The sequence below is a fragment of the Panthera tigris genome, chromosome C1, assembly GCF_018350195.1.
Source record: "Panthera tigris isolate Pti1 chromosome C1, P.tigris_Pti1_mat1.1, whole genome shotgun sequence".
NCBI lineage: Eukaryota > Metazoa > Chordata > Mammalia > Carnivora > Felidae > Panthera > Panthera tigris.
This window is the reverse complement of record NC_056667.1, coordinates 64,408,742-64,423,880: the sequence shown is the minus strand read 5'-3', so window position 1 is coordinate 64,423,880 and position 15,139 is coordinate 64,408,742. Positions and strand designations below refer to the sequence as shown.

The window sequence follows — 15,139 nt, the reverse complement described above, 5'->3', positions numbered from 1 at the left end:
AAGGTGAAATTTCTATATAGTGAAATTCACAAATTCTAATTGTACTATTCTGTGAGTTCTGGCAAAAAAACATGCATATATGTAACCAAAATCCCTATCAAAAGATACTGATTATAATGATCTGTTTTTAGTGATTATGACAACTAATGACTTCTGTAAAGGTGGTTGGTTAAGTAACTGAATTAATTCCAAGTAGAATGAAGGTGTAGCTGTGATTCTCAAGGTGTCATAATTTTTTGTATATGTGATGAGAGTTATATTATTGTGAAAATAATTCATTGTTTTATGAATAAGTCATGAACACGGGAGTACATTTAAAATGAATTCCATGTGTCAAGTTTCATCTGTTGCAATCAAAACATTTCATATGCTGTTCTTAGAGATAAAATCCTTTCTTGGCTTTGTTATTTATGTTTAAAGTGTGTTAGTGATAAAGTACAGTATGTCTATGTAGTTCAGCTTTGGAGCTGTATCTAAAAATAGTGCTTATATCATTAAATTCATTCTTCCTTACCAGCTATCATTTTTACTATTTAATGTTTAGACTATATTATCTTTAACTTTATTGGCTGTTGGATTCAAACAGTGAATAGAAGTGCCCAGTTGATGATAATTTAGATTTGGAGTCCTCTGAAAGTTTCAGTTAAATTTAAACTGTCACATTTTTCCCCCCCAGGCTGATATAGGGCTTCCATATCCACAGAGAGTTGTTCAATTGCCTGAGATTGTATGGGACCAATATACCAATAGCCTTGGGAACTTTGAAAGAGAATTTAAAAATCGTAAAAGACATACTAGGAGAGTAAAGCTAGTTTTTGATAAAGGTAAGAAATTACATGTTAAGAATTTACATAAAGAACTATCTGGCAGTCTTGCTTTAATAATCCTATACATGGTCTTCTTTTTAGTAGGTTTACCTGCTAGACCAAAAAGTCCTTTAGATCCTAAGAAGGATGGAGAGTCCCTTTCATATTCTATGTTGCCTTTGAGTGATGGTCCAGAAGGCTCAAACAGTCGTCCTCAGGTAAACAGTATGAAGTGTTGGAGTAGGAAGATTTGAGTTATAGATAAAATATGTTAACATTTCCTGATTTGTATTCTTAAAATTTAGGCAGTGTTTCACTGAAGATAGTGGGAACATGAACTTCGAAGTTAAGAGAAACCTGGGTTGGAATCCCAGCTGTATTGCTTACCAGCGATGGAACATCAAATGTTATTTATATTAAAGCCTCCAAGCTGCAGTTTCCTTTTATATAAAAAGGGGTTAATATTACTTGTGTTGTAGAGTTGTGTGAGGAATAAATGAATAGTACATGTAACATGCTTAGTACACTGTGTGACATGTACTGTTTATTCTAAAAATAAGAGGTCTTCGTGTGTAAGTGTAATGTAACCAGGATTTGAGTCCTGGCCTTGCCACTAGTATTTAGATGAACCTTGATTGACATGTGGGTTCAGAATAGAAATGTAATATTTCCTTTTCTTTAAAATGAAGTTGTTGTCATCTATATCACAGGATTGCTAGGAGTATAAAACCAAAGGAAATAAAGGAATGTGAAAACATTCTCTAAACAATAAAAAATTATACATAATATAATAAATTTACTAAAATATTTTGAAATTAATAAAAAAATTCCACAATATGTGTATTATTTGGCTCTATCAAATGGTAGTCTTTGTTATTTTTGACAAAAGCCTTGTTTTATATGCAGATGATAAGAGGACGCCTTTGTGATGATACCAAACCTGAAACATTTAACCAACTGTGGACTGTTGAGGAACAGGTAATAGATATTTCTGAATTGTGTAGGTTAAAAAAAAGGTTCAGATTAGAGTCAGTATTATGAGTAAAGTATATATTGTTGTGTGTGATCCCTCTTAACCAAGAATTCAAAATACTAAACTTCATTCTGTATACTTTTTTTTTTTTTTGGCCCACTTCAAGAATTTTGGATTTTGAGAACGTATGAATTCCTATTTGGAGGTGATTTTTAAATCGGGAATCTTGGTTGTGGGAAGTAGATTGAAAAAGATAGTAAAATGGATGGATTAAAGTTTCTGTAATGCAGCTTTGGGAGAGAGGAAAAACCTGGGGCCAAGTAAAACAGTGCCTCAAAGTGAATTCTTGTTTTTGTTATGAAGGGGAGCTGACAAAGCCACACTTGAGTGTTCTGTTACATTTTGGCATACGGCTAGGAGGCTAGGACTGTTCATGGGTAAGGTTTGAGACACATCTCTCTTTCATATGAGGATTAACCCCTAAGCTATAATAAAGTTAGCAGTTTTTGAAAAGCTTTAGAAACCTTTATTTCAAGCATCTAGTTTATTCTTCATCTTTAGCACTGTGTGACAATTTAGGGGATAGCTCAGAATTTAAAAATCAAATATTTGAGTGGAAGACCACACAAAGGAGGGAAAAGTTTAAGTTTCTGTCTAAATCCAAATGAATTTAGATATTTTTGTTAAATCTATATGGGGCAAGCCTAAACATAGTCTAGCAAGAAAAGGTGGTGAGTGGAAATCATTAAAATGCATAAAGTGTTATTAATTAATTTAAAAAAATTTTGGTGCTGTGTTTTTACTTAAGTGACTAGAGAATCTTTAAGTTCTTCCATAGGTTTATGCTCTAATCTCATTTTTCCTAGTAAAACTTAAATTCCTTACTAGAAATTTTTCCCGCATCAAGGATTTCTAGTGACCTAACCTGCAGAGTTGTGAGGGGTGTATTATAGTTTAAAAGGAAGTGTGAATGTATTTATTCATTTATGTAAATGTATTTATTTATGAAACTCAGTATTAAACTTGGTTTTGGATTTGTCTTAGAAAAAGCTTGAACAGCTACTCCTGAAATACCCTCCTGAAGAAGTAGAATCTCGACGCTGGCAGAAGATTGCAGATGAACTGGGCAATAGGACAGCAAAGCAGGTAATTGAGGAGGTGGCCGCATATTGCTGGCCTGTTTTTGATAGTTTTTTTAATGAAGGATAATGCATTTGGCATAAAATTTGCCACATCATTTTTAAGCTACACAGTGCTATAGTATGTGATTTTTTTTGTTGTTATGTTTTGTTTTTAGCATTGTATATTTTGTGTTGATTTCTTCAGAAACAACTTGAGATGATTCTGCTTCAGATCATTACTAAAAAATAAGAATATAATGTATTTAGTGTCTCTTGAATGTTTAGTGAGTGCACCAAGTTGTGTACTTGGTTAGGCTGTGCTAATAGATGTGTGACATACTTAGTAAGTATCTCTGATTGTCTTTCTAAAAAAATATATAGCAGTTTTCTTCTTTGCATTACTTTGCATTCTTTGCATTGATATTAATAGATGTGTTTTTAATGCAGTGTTCACAAGTTGAAATATGCGTTTAGCTTTGGAGTCCAACAAATTTCCTGTATTTTAATGATTTTTTGTCTAGATTTTAACATATAAATGCGTTTGGTGGCGGTTTAAAATTATATCTAGATTTATGATAAATTTTAGATTGTTAGCATTCATTAAGATAACACAGGTATATTTTAATTTTTAAGAACTATTCACATAATGCATGTCTTGTAATTTTGTTAAATGGCTTATATTTTCTTAGGTTGCCAGCCGAGTGCAGAAGTATTTCATAAAACTAACTAAAGCTGGCATTCCAGTCCCAGGCAGAACACCAAACTTATATATGTACTCCAAAAAGGTAAAAAGAAAATAGAGAAAGTAAACTTTAGATCTTTGATTAAACTTATAAAAGAATTGCTATGTAAAAGTGTATACATTTATCAGAACAAAGTTTTTATTTTTAAAATCTGATTTACTCTAAGCATTTTGTTATATTGGGGATGGACACAGGGTAGGTTTCCATTATTGCTGCTCAGTGAAATTGAATGATCTTTATATTCATTATTTTCTTAGGAGTAGGTTAGTTTATGTGAATGGGTGCTACTTGGAAGATTTAGATTGAGGGTATATCAGAAAGGCCTTTGTGATGTTACAAATTTTAGAATGTTTGACTTTTTAATAAACACAATCAATTTCTGTTTTTAGATATGCTATGTAAATCCAAAAATAGAAATGTTTATTAAAATATATTATTTCTCACTACAGTTCTAGAAGTGTGGGTAGTGTTATCACTTTCACTTTACTGATAATAATATTAATAGCTAGTTTTTACTCTTCTCACTGGAAGCTGAGGACCAGGTACTGTTGTACAGTCTTTTTATAGATGAGAAAACTAGGCCTTGGGTGCCTGGCCGATGCCATTGGTAGAGCATGTGACTCGAGATCTCAGGGTTGTGAGTTTGAGACCCATGTTGGGTGTAGAGATTACTTAAAAATACAATTGTAAAAATAAACAAAAAACTAGGGCTTAAGGTAAATTGAGTCAGTTGTCTAGTCATATAGCTAATAAGTCTGAGAACGACTGATCCTCTGATTCTGATCCCAGCCCTTTTCCCACTATTCTGTTCTATTCTGTACAGTGAAAAAGCTATCGTTCCTGTCCTACATAAACCATTGCATCAAATTGTAGACAGTTTTTTGCTTTAATTGCAAAAAATAAAGCACATAATTGGCCTCTTTCATTTCCTAGTAAATCATCCTGTTATTTGCCCTCTACCACCACTGCCTTCCTTCACATAAGAAGCTAAGAGTATATCTAATGCTGTTAGTTTCCTTATTGAAGCTGTTTTACATAATTTTACATTAAGAATATTGTCTGTACAGCTCCATGTTTTACAAGTTTTGTTTTTTGTCTTGTTACCAAGTTTTGGAAGCTCATTTTAACTTTTCAGTTCATTTAAATAATTTGGATTCCCTCCTCTCCCCCACCTCCCCCATATAGCATTACTTATATCACATATGTAGAGTTCATCCTATAGCTTTGGAATGTTGGAACCTTGATAACCGGTTTTCAGTTTAATAGCTCTAATTTTTATGATTAATTTCCAAATTAACTTTAGATGTGTTGGGTACCTTATATTTTCACAGCTAAGACTAGTAATGGTAACAAAAGGAATACTAAAGAAACCTGAACATATTCCCTCCTGAATGCACTGAACTCTAAGTTAATTAACATTTTGACTGTTGACTGTAGAGATCTAGCCCAGCCATAGACGCAGTGATTTCTTGCCACGGTTGGAGTTTGAATCTTGAAACAGATGAAGTGATGGTTCTGCCTGTAGCTGAGGTTATTCTTTGTGGCTCTACTGTTTATGAAGAGAGGAAGTCTACATAGTGGTTTGAGAGTGAGGGCTTTGGACCCACACAGGCCCAGTTTGTAATCTTGGTGTTACCACTGTCTAGTTGTAACACCCTGAACAAGAACCTTAACCTCCATCTTTAAATTAGAGGTGATAATAACTACTTCATAGTAACGTTGTGAGGGTTAAATGATGTTGACAAACAGTAAGCAATCAATCAGTGTTAGTAGTTTTAGACATTAATCATGTTGTGGAAAATTTTTTTACTTGTGTTATATCTGGCTTAGGCTACTTCATCCTCTCGGATCTTCTGTTATACAATGACTGTAAGAGGAGTTCAGCATTTGAATGTCAAGAGTATGGTTAATGTTGGAGATACAAATATAAGCTAGATAGCATGTGAGCCATTATACTGTTTTTGGAGTATCCCCCCCCCCCCCTTACATTTTTTTTGTAAATCTGGTTGTGCTTTAAAAATCCAGATAATATAGAAAAAACAACCACATAAGCATGTACTGAAAGGTAGAGCCAGGATCCTTTTAATAGATAGACATGGAGGAAGTAATAGTGTATTTTAGTATCTTTGATTCTTTTAATGATTTTCCAATGTCCAAATTAAAAATTTGTTTTCTCGCTTAGTCTTCCACAAGCAGACGACAGCACCCCCTTAATAAGCATCTCTTTAAACCTTCCACTTTCATGACTTCCCATGAACCACCAGTGTATATGGATGAAGATGATGACCGATCCTGTTTTCATAGCCACATGAACACTGCTATTGAAGAGGCATCAGTAAGTTATCTATTTATATAAAAATATATATACCTGTGTATTTATCTAGGTATCATACAGATCAGGTTACAGAATGAGAACACCAGAATTTTTAAATTATTCCTATCCTTCAGAGAATGTTGGTTTCTTTTAATTAACAAGTGAAGTTTATGGGCTTTTAAAAAAACAATGTATTGTTAAATCATTATATATTAATATATATCATATATATTAACACATAATAAAAATAAAAGAAATTTTAGCATGCAAAATAGAGTAGTATAATGAATTCTATATAACATATGTAGTATATTAATAAAAGAAATTTCTTAAACACATATAAAAATAGAGTAGTATAATGAACCTACATGTACTTATTACCCAGCTTCAATGTTATCAGTTTGTTGTAATCTTATTTTGATTTATACTTCTTACCCACCTCAGCTCCATCCTGGATTATTTTGGGGCAAGTCTCAGACATTACAGAGTATTATTATCATGTTTATAAAAAGGTAATCCTTTATACAAAATACACTCAGTTCAAATTTCCCCCATCATAAATTACAATAGATTTCCTCCTTTCCTCCATCCCCACCCCCTTTTTCCTCTTCATAGAACTTTTTTGCTGAAAAACTGGGTCATTAGAATTTACCACTGTGTGTGTTTTGTTTGCTTCTCCCTGGTGTCACTTACTCTGTTTTTCTGCTCCCTGAATTTTCTGTAAATTGATAGTGGGTCTAGATAATTGTTATCACTTATTCTGTTTTTCTGCTACCTGCATTTTCTGTAAATCAATAGTAGATCTAGATAATTGACCAGATTCAGATTTGTTAGGGTGGGCAGGACTTACTTCATGTGTACTTTCATCAGTCTGGTGGTCTTTTCTGTTTTTTTTTTGACATAGTAGCCATTGATCATTGCCTGGATTCATTAATTCATTAGATGTTACAAAACAGTGATATTCTCTCACTTCTTCTTTACTTATTTGATAGAATATTCTATAAAGTAACCCTCTCCATCAACTATTTGTTTCTCCCTAAGGTACATATGGAAGAGGCAGTATAACTGCTTGATTCTTCGTTTATTTTCTTATGTTTCAGTACATTGATATTATTGACTTTATTAGTGTTCAGATTGGCCCATTGGTCAGTTGTAACTTATTCAGGTTGGATTTTGGGATCTTTGAACAAGATTCTAGTAGTTTTTGATAGCTTCTTCATTACCTGTTCTGACAAGGAAATTCTAGGATTGTCTTGTATTTTTCTTCTTCAGACCTAGAATTAGTCCTGCTTTCTTTTATTAGGAAATTGTGGAGATGATAGCCTGACTGTAGGAATCCTACTTGATGCTGGCTTGATCATTGTGTCTAGGCCTATTTAATGGATAGAGCTGGGAAATAGGTTATATTATTGTTTAAAAATAATGGGGCGCCAGGATGGCTAAGTTGATTAAGCGTCTGACTCTTGATCTTGGCTCAGGTGATGATCTCACAGTACGTGAGTTCAAACTCCACATTGGGCTGTGCACTGGCAGTGTGAAGCCTGTCTCTCCTTCTCTCTGCCCCTCCCCTACTAGTGCTCTTTTGCATGCATGTGCTCTCTCTTTCTCTCTCAAAATAAAAACAAACTTTTGAAGAAAAATAAAAAAATAAAAAACCTCAGGGGCACCTGGGTGGCTCAGTCGGTTAAGTGTCTGACTTTGGCTCAGGTCATGGTCTCACAGTTTGTGAGTTCTAGCCTCCACATCAGGCTCTCTGCTGTTAGCACTGAGCATTGCTGATACTGTGTCCCCCTGACCCCCATCTATCCCCTGCTTGTGCTCTATCTCTCTCAAAAATAAACATTAAAAAAAAAAAAGACATCATAAGTTTATATTTTTTAATTTCAGATTCAATTTAAGGACTTTGGGGATTTTACTTCTCCTTATTGATCTTAAATATGTATCTTCTTTCTCCCATTCTGAGAATCCTAGATATCAGTGACATTGACATAATACTCACTTTCTTTGTCTCATAGTGCTCACAGTAGTCTCAGAATATAATAATACTAACCTTACCATCAGCAGTATGATTACTGGAAACAGATTTTTTGACAGTTCTTTTCTTTTTTTTTTTTTTGCCTTGGGATATATGCCACTGCAGAACTAAAGTCAAATCCTCTTCAAGTAATTCCTCTTGGTGTTATTGACCGCACACTAATTTAGATCAATTTATTTTCCTTTCCATCCATAGACATTTCTTTTTATTGCTGTTAATATTTTTATTTTACATCCTGAAATTCATTTCCTCAGTAACTAACATGATTCTGGTTCTTTGCTTAAAGGATTACCTTATATCTTTCTTAATACTCTGATTATTTATAATAATTGGCAAAGGAGATTTTAATGAAAGGTCAGCAAGTAAAAGTAAGTCTCTTTTTTGTTCTGTTTTTAGATTAGCCAAATACCGAGTGTATAATTTGGTATGAAACTACCATAAAATGATTGTATTCTTCACAAATTTTTCTTTTTAAAACAGCTAATATCTGCTGTGTCTTAAGTTTGTACTTTGTTAATATTAGAATTATTCATTTGAAAAATATTGATTCTACATTTTATATATCAGGCCCTGCTAGAGGTCAGCTACATCGTTGTGCACAAAATATTTATGATCTTTGCTCTTACAAATCTTAGTCTTGTGGGAGGAGATAAATGTGTAATCACATCAATAAATTACAGATTTTAAAAAGTGCTTCAAAAACAACTGATTATAATTATTTAAGAAGTACTTTATTTAGGTTTGGAGTGTAAGTAGAAGAACTCTAAAGAAGTGTTAGTCAAGGTGACATGTGAAGGATGAATAAAATTTAGCCAGATGAGGAGTAGATTAATATATGTAATAGATTGAATTTGATTTAACTTTTGTTTGGTTGATTTTATTTATTTATTTTTAAATGAGCACCAGTTCAAATCATTCTGAATTTTGAAATAGCTGTTCAGATATTTATAAAACTACTAGTGGTAAAATTTATAGATTTCAAGTTCTTTTTTTAGGAAATCAATATCTAAAGAAACCATATGATTACATGTATGTACTTCCATAGTTTTAAAATCTGTACACCATTTTAGCCTCATTTGGAATTAGTCATAGGATCTCCTCTTTAAAGTTTAAAAATGATTTTAACAAGGAAATCTGTTTATGAGGATTTAAAAAAGTGTTTTAATTGTGATAAATACATATGTTCATATTTTTGTGACCCAATCTCCAGAACTCTTTACTTCTTAGAAAACTGACACTCAGAACCGTTAAACAGTATCTCCCATTGCCTTCTCCTTCCAGCCCCTGGCAACTCCCTCCTATTTTGTCTCTATGAATTTGGCTACTCTGGGTGCCTCATTTAAGTGGAATCCTGCAGGTTCTGTCCTTTTGTGACTGCCTTTCATCACTTGCCATAACGTATTCAAGATTCATCTACCTTGTAACATGTGTCACTCTTTCCTTCCTTTTTAAGGCTGAATAATATTTCATGGTATGTGTATACCACATTTTATGTATTCATCTGTCATTGGACACTTGGTTTGCTTTCACTTTGTGGCTATTGTGAATAATGCTGCTATGAACATAGATGTACAAATTCCTGTTCGAGTCCCTGCATTCAGTTCTTTTGGGTGTAGACCCAGAAATGGAATTGCTAGATCCATATGTTAATTCTACATTTACTTTTTTGAGGAACCGCCATACTATTTTCTATAGTGGCTGCAACATGTTACATACTCCCCAACAGTGCACTAGGGTTTCAGTTTCTCTATATCCTTGTCAACACTTGTTATTTTCTGTTTTGTTTTGTTTTGTTTTGTTTTGTTTTGTTTTCTTTTGATAGTAGCCATCCTACTAGTTGTGTGGTGATTTAACTTTACTTAGTCTTGTTGGCCAAATTTAATAGTATCCTTAGACTTAAAATGCAAATTAAAAAATTTGGCATAGTTTCTACTCTTTGTATTTGCTTAAAATATCTGAATTAAATAAATTTCACTATAAAATTCCTTATCACATTATTTAACTAGTTAAGTCACATTATATTTATTAGTGTTAGATATTTATTACATTACTTAATGTCATTTTCAGTGCTGATATAGAAAGACAGTAGCTGTAATTTAACATCTTTAGTTGACAGGAACTTGAAATGAGTGAAAGATGGTGGGAGATAAGGTAAGTGAAGCATGAGATTATAAACAATCTTTTATTCAGCTGAAGACTTTGGACTTGACTCTGTAGACAGTTAGGAAGTCATTGGGAGATTTTAAATCATGGTGGAGCTGGAGGAAGGAGTGATACTATAGAGGACCAATTTGAAAAATTTAAGAAAGTGTTAAGTAGTGACCAATTTTGTTGGATTAGATATGACAGTGAAAAATTAAGGGTAGCTCTTAGATTTAGGCCTTAGGCTGCTGAGTGTATAAGGAGTTACTAAATATTCAGACAAATCTGGGTTCAAATCACCTGACTCCATAACTGATTAATTATGTGACCTTGGGTAAATGTTATTTTTATAGACACCGGTTTCCTTGACATAAAATAAACATTGTAGTTAATAATACCTAATATGAGAGCAAGAGGAATGGGAGGGGTAGGAGTTATCTGGACCAGGATTGATAGACTATGGATGGGGTCAGTGAATTGGAGATGCTTTCAGGAGCATTGTAGATATTAGTGACCATGGGATCATGAGGTCATGAAGGAAAGAAATGGATCATTGATGGCAGAGCACAAATAAATTGGGAGAATAGGTAGGAAGCAGTTAGTGATTCATCTGTCAACTTCAGCTTCATGTATTTCTATAGTTGTAGTATTCATTTTTTATAGTCTTCTAAATGATCATCTTCATAATTTAGTTTATCCCCTTGGGTAAGACAGGAATGTCCTGCCTTGATTATTGGGAGTATACAGAGCAAAAAGTGGTTTGCTCTTTGTTAAGAAAATGTGATATTTACTTGAGAAAGCATAAAAAATCTTTTAGAGAAGAGGAGCTTCCTGCAGATGAGGTAGAAGTAGATTATAAAGAGTATCACAAGGAGCCATGAATGTGTTGGGATAGGGTTGAGTCTGCATTAGTGTATGACAGAGGTAGGAATCATCCCCTGGTACTTTGTACAGTTCAATATTACTGTTGCATTAAGAAGCCTTCCAAAAGTGTTAGTCTAAAATATCGCTAATAGCAACACTAATTTTCTGTCAGCCCTATAAGGTAAAGTATCTTAAAAGTGAAAAATATTTTATTAGTAGAAAAATATTCTGTGTCAGTATTTCTTACTGTTCTTTTTTTTTTTTTTTTAATGATTTTTTCATCTTTATTTGTTTTTGAGAGAGAGAGATAGAGCATGAGCAGGGGAGGGGCAGAGAGAGAGGGAGATACAGAATCCAAAGCAGGCTCCAGGCTCTGAGCTGTCAGCACAGAGCCCGACATGGGGGCCAACCCACAAATTACGAGATCATGACCCAAGCTGAAGTCGGACGCTCAACCAACTGAGCCACCCAGGCACCCCCTGTTAGTTCATTTTGATTATCAGATGTTTTTGTTTTCTGTTTTGTTATTAGGATGAAGAAAGTATTCCTATTATGTATAGGAATTTACCTGAATATAAGGAACTATTACAGTTTAAAAAGTTAAAGAAGCAGAAACTCCAGCAGATGCAAGCTGAAAGTGGATTTGTACAACATGTGGGCTTCAAGGTAAATTCTACTATTCATTTAATTTTTGGAAGGGTGATAAGAGAGATTTAAATTAGTTTCTGCAGCTTTAAATTCCCAGCATACAGATAAAAGTAAGTTTAGCTCTAGTCCTATTCATTTATATAAAGTAGTGTGCTACAGTTTCTGATCTCAGTAGGTTTATGATTCTCTGGGAAGAAGACAAACATACAGGTATCTATATTTTGAGGTAAAATATGAAGTGTTTTTGTCTAGCTATTTTTCTTATTCTCAGTTTTACTGAGATATAACTGACAAAAATTGTATATACTTAAAGTGTACAAAATATTAAGGTGTAAAAACATCACCTCACATAGTTACCTTTTTCGTGTGTGTGTGTGTGTGTGTGTGTGTGTGTGTGTGTGTGTGTGTGTGTTGAGAAAACTTAAGTGTACTCTCTTAGCAAATTTCAAGTATACAGTACCATATTATTAATCCCATGCTGTCCATTAGACCTCCAGAACTGATTTCTCTTACAATTGAAAATTTGTATCCTTAGACTAACATCTCCTCATTTCTCCCACCTCGCAGCCCCTGGCAACCACTGTTCTACCCTCTGCTTCTGAGTTTGAGTTTTTCATTTCATTCATACGTGAGATTATATGGCACTTGTTAACTTCTGTGGCTTATTTTACTTAGGATAATGTCCTCCACTTTCTCATCCATGTTATCACAAATGGAGGATTTCTTCTTGTTTTAGGGCTGAATAATATTCCAGTGTGTGTGTGTGTGTGTGTGTGTGTGTGTGTGTGTGTGTTTCACATTTTCTTTATCCTTTCATCCATTGGAGCTGTTGCTCTTGTTCATAGATGAGAAATTTCTTTTCGCCGTTCAGGCTACTAGAAATCTATCCATTCAGTCCACAAAATTTTGAAATACCCATTATGTTCCAGGCACTTTGCTTAACTGCTAGGGATTCATTAGTAAACAAGATGGACTCGGTTTCTGTCCTTATTCTGTTTTCGTCTCATAAGGAATTTAGAGAAGTTAAATTAGTAAACATAGTTGACTATGGCTAGAGAACATATCAGAGAGTAGTGCTGCTATTAAGGTGCCTTTGAGATTTACTGAGCAGTTTAAACTTTCCTAACGAGGTTGGGGAACCATTGAAGAATCTTAAGTAGACAGTAACATGAAATTTGCATTTCAGAAAAATCATTCCAGTTACTTACACTATTAGTATAAATAACCTTGGAGAAGGCAGTGGGTTTAGAGTGGATAATCTCTGACAGCTTGTACTGTTAAATTTTGTAAACAGTAATGTGTTCATGTATGTTATTTATGTAGTTGAAAAAAAATAGGTGAAGGAGAAAAAGATAATTCTGGACTTAGTATGGAGAATGGAAAGAAGAAAGCAAAGCTAGAGGCAGGGTGACTGGTTAGAAATTCTTTTGGTAATTTAGACCAAAGATGAGAATGTCTGAGGTTTGATTGGTGGCTATGGAAATTGAGAGAGATTGACAAGTTTGAGAACCCTTGGACTTTAGAATTGGCTGTACTTGGTGAGATTGGAGGAAGTAAAACTGAGACCATGAGATATAGATTTGCTGGTAGTGGTATACATAAAAATACTGATGCGTGCTGTGACTGATAAACAGAAACTTAAAATTATACCTCTCATTCTCTAGTATGGCCATTAGCCATACTATATTAAATGATTTTTCCTCTTGATCTTTCCATGACCTTGCTTCTCCATTAGAAATTTTCCTAATTGGTATCTCTGGCCTTTCAAGAGGAAACTCTCCACTTCTCAAAATTTGCCCTAAGACCCAGCTGTGGCTTGTTTACTAACCTGTCGGTCACTCTAGTTGGTCTGATGATCAAAGAAACTAGAAATGAGATTTATTTCCAAAATTGTCCCGAAGACACTGAGGGCTACCACAATGCCACCACACTAAGAAGGAGGTAGATCTGCCTTTTCTTTGTTATGGGCATTAGTAATTAGGCTTCTTCAGGCTTTGAAGAATAATTCAGTAAGATAAAAGTTTAGAGAGGATTTTGTGTTCTCTTGGGTTTGGTAATGATAGCTTGTTAAGTAGTTCTGTAATTATACAGTTTTAACTATGGTATTAAGTCAGTGGTTCTCAATCACAGTCATTATACATTGGTCTGAGGTACCTTTAAATAGTTATTGGGGCACCTGAGTGGCTCAGTTAAGCGTCCAATACTTGACTTTGGCCCAGGTCATGATCTCACTGTTCGTGGGATTGAGCCCCCTTTGGGCCCTCCTGAGAGCAGGATACCAGGTTGGGTTTCTCTCTCTGCCTCTTCCTCACGCTGTCTCTCTCTCTCTGTCTCTCTCAAAATAAATAAATAAACTTAAAAAATAAATAGTTATTAACACTCAAATGTCTAAATTTGCAAATGGTTTACTTGAAATTTTATTTACTTTTTAAAAGGAGTTTATTTTGGAGCAACAAGCAAGCATGAATGGGGGAGGGGCAGAGAGGGAGAGAGAATTTTTTTTTAAATGTTTATTTCTGAGACAGAGACAGAGCATGAGTGGGGGAGGGGCAGAGAGAGAGGGAGACACAGAATCTGAAGCAGGCTCCAGGCTCTGAGCTGTCAGCACAGAGCCTGAGATGGGGCTCGAACTCACAAACCGTGAGATCATGACCTGAGCCAAAGTCGGTCGCTCAACTGAGTCATCTAGGCATCCCGAGAGAGAATCTTAAGTAGGCTCCATGCTGTCAGCTCAGAGCCTGATGCAGGGCTCCATCCCACGAACCGTGAGATCCCGACCTGAGCTGAAATCAAGAGTCAGACGCTTAATTGGCTGAGCCACCTAGGCACCCCCTACTTAAAATGTTAAAAAGTCAATTAAAGTAGTAAGTACACTTACCATGATGAGCATTGAGTAAGTAATGTATAGAATTGTTGAATCACTATATTGTACACCTGAAACTAATAGAACTGTATCTTTACTGGAATTAAAATTAAAAAAAAATTTTTTTAAAGTAAAGTGGAGCATATTGAAGGTTATCCCTTGGTTATTATAATGTACCTGTCACTCACCTGCACATTCATCTTGAATGAATGAAATTTGTGCTAGTTTGCTAGAAATTATATCTAATTTACAACCATTTTCGTGTTATATTACTGTCTAGTTCCTTGGGGAGAGAGGTGTTTTTGTGTACATCCTTTGTTTCCCAGCAGGAAAAAAAGGTTTTGGAAAAATGTAGCTTAATATTTTTCTCTCTGAAACTTTTCTAGTGCGATAACTGTGGCATAGAACCTATCCAGGGTGTTCGGTGGCACTGCCAGGATTGTCCTCCAGAAATGTCTTTGGATTTCTGTGATTCTTGTTCAGACTGGTAAGTGTTTTCTTCATATTAGGTCTTCAGTTTTGACAAGTAAAGAGCTTTTCAGCCACTAGTGAATTTGATTTCCAAACTACTTAGAAAATGACCACATTTAGTGGGTTAAGCTTTGTTGTTGTAGGCAATTAAGAAATTTT

At 34.4% G+C, this 15,139-nt stretch overlaps 1 protein-coding gene across 7 annotated transcripts in view; it reads left to right on the top strand.

Annotated features, from left to right (window-relative positions):
- The window catches only part of ZZZ3 (zinc finger ZZ-type containing 3), a 109,779-nt gene that overhangs the window by 87,549 nt on the left and 7,091 nt on the right, over positions 1-15,139 (top strand). For 6 of the 7 annotated variants that reach the window (XR_006221605.1, XM_042997617.1, XM_042997619.1 and 3 more), the window contains exons 7-14: positions 677-824; positions 909-1,024; positions 1,713-1,784; positions 2,824-2,925; positions 3,590-3,685; positions 5,826-5,978; positions 11,530-11,664; positions 14,896-14,996. Coding sequence is in view for 6 of the 7 variants with exons in the window: in XM_042997617.1 (XP_042853551.1) it covers positions 677-824; positions 909-1,024; positions 1,713-1,784; positions 2,824-2,925; positions 3,590-3,685; positions 5,826-5,978; positions 11,530-11,664; positions 14,896-14,996 (923 nt within the window). In the remaining variant the exon portion in view is untranslated. The remainder of the gene's footprint in view (positions 1-676; positions 825-908; positions 1,025-1,712; positions 1,785-2,823; positions 2,926-3,589; positions 3,686-5,825; positions 5,979-11,529; positions 11,665-14,895; positions 14,997-15,139) is intronic. The other variant, XM_042997615.1, reaches the window with a different exon arrangement.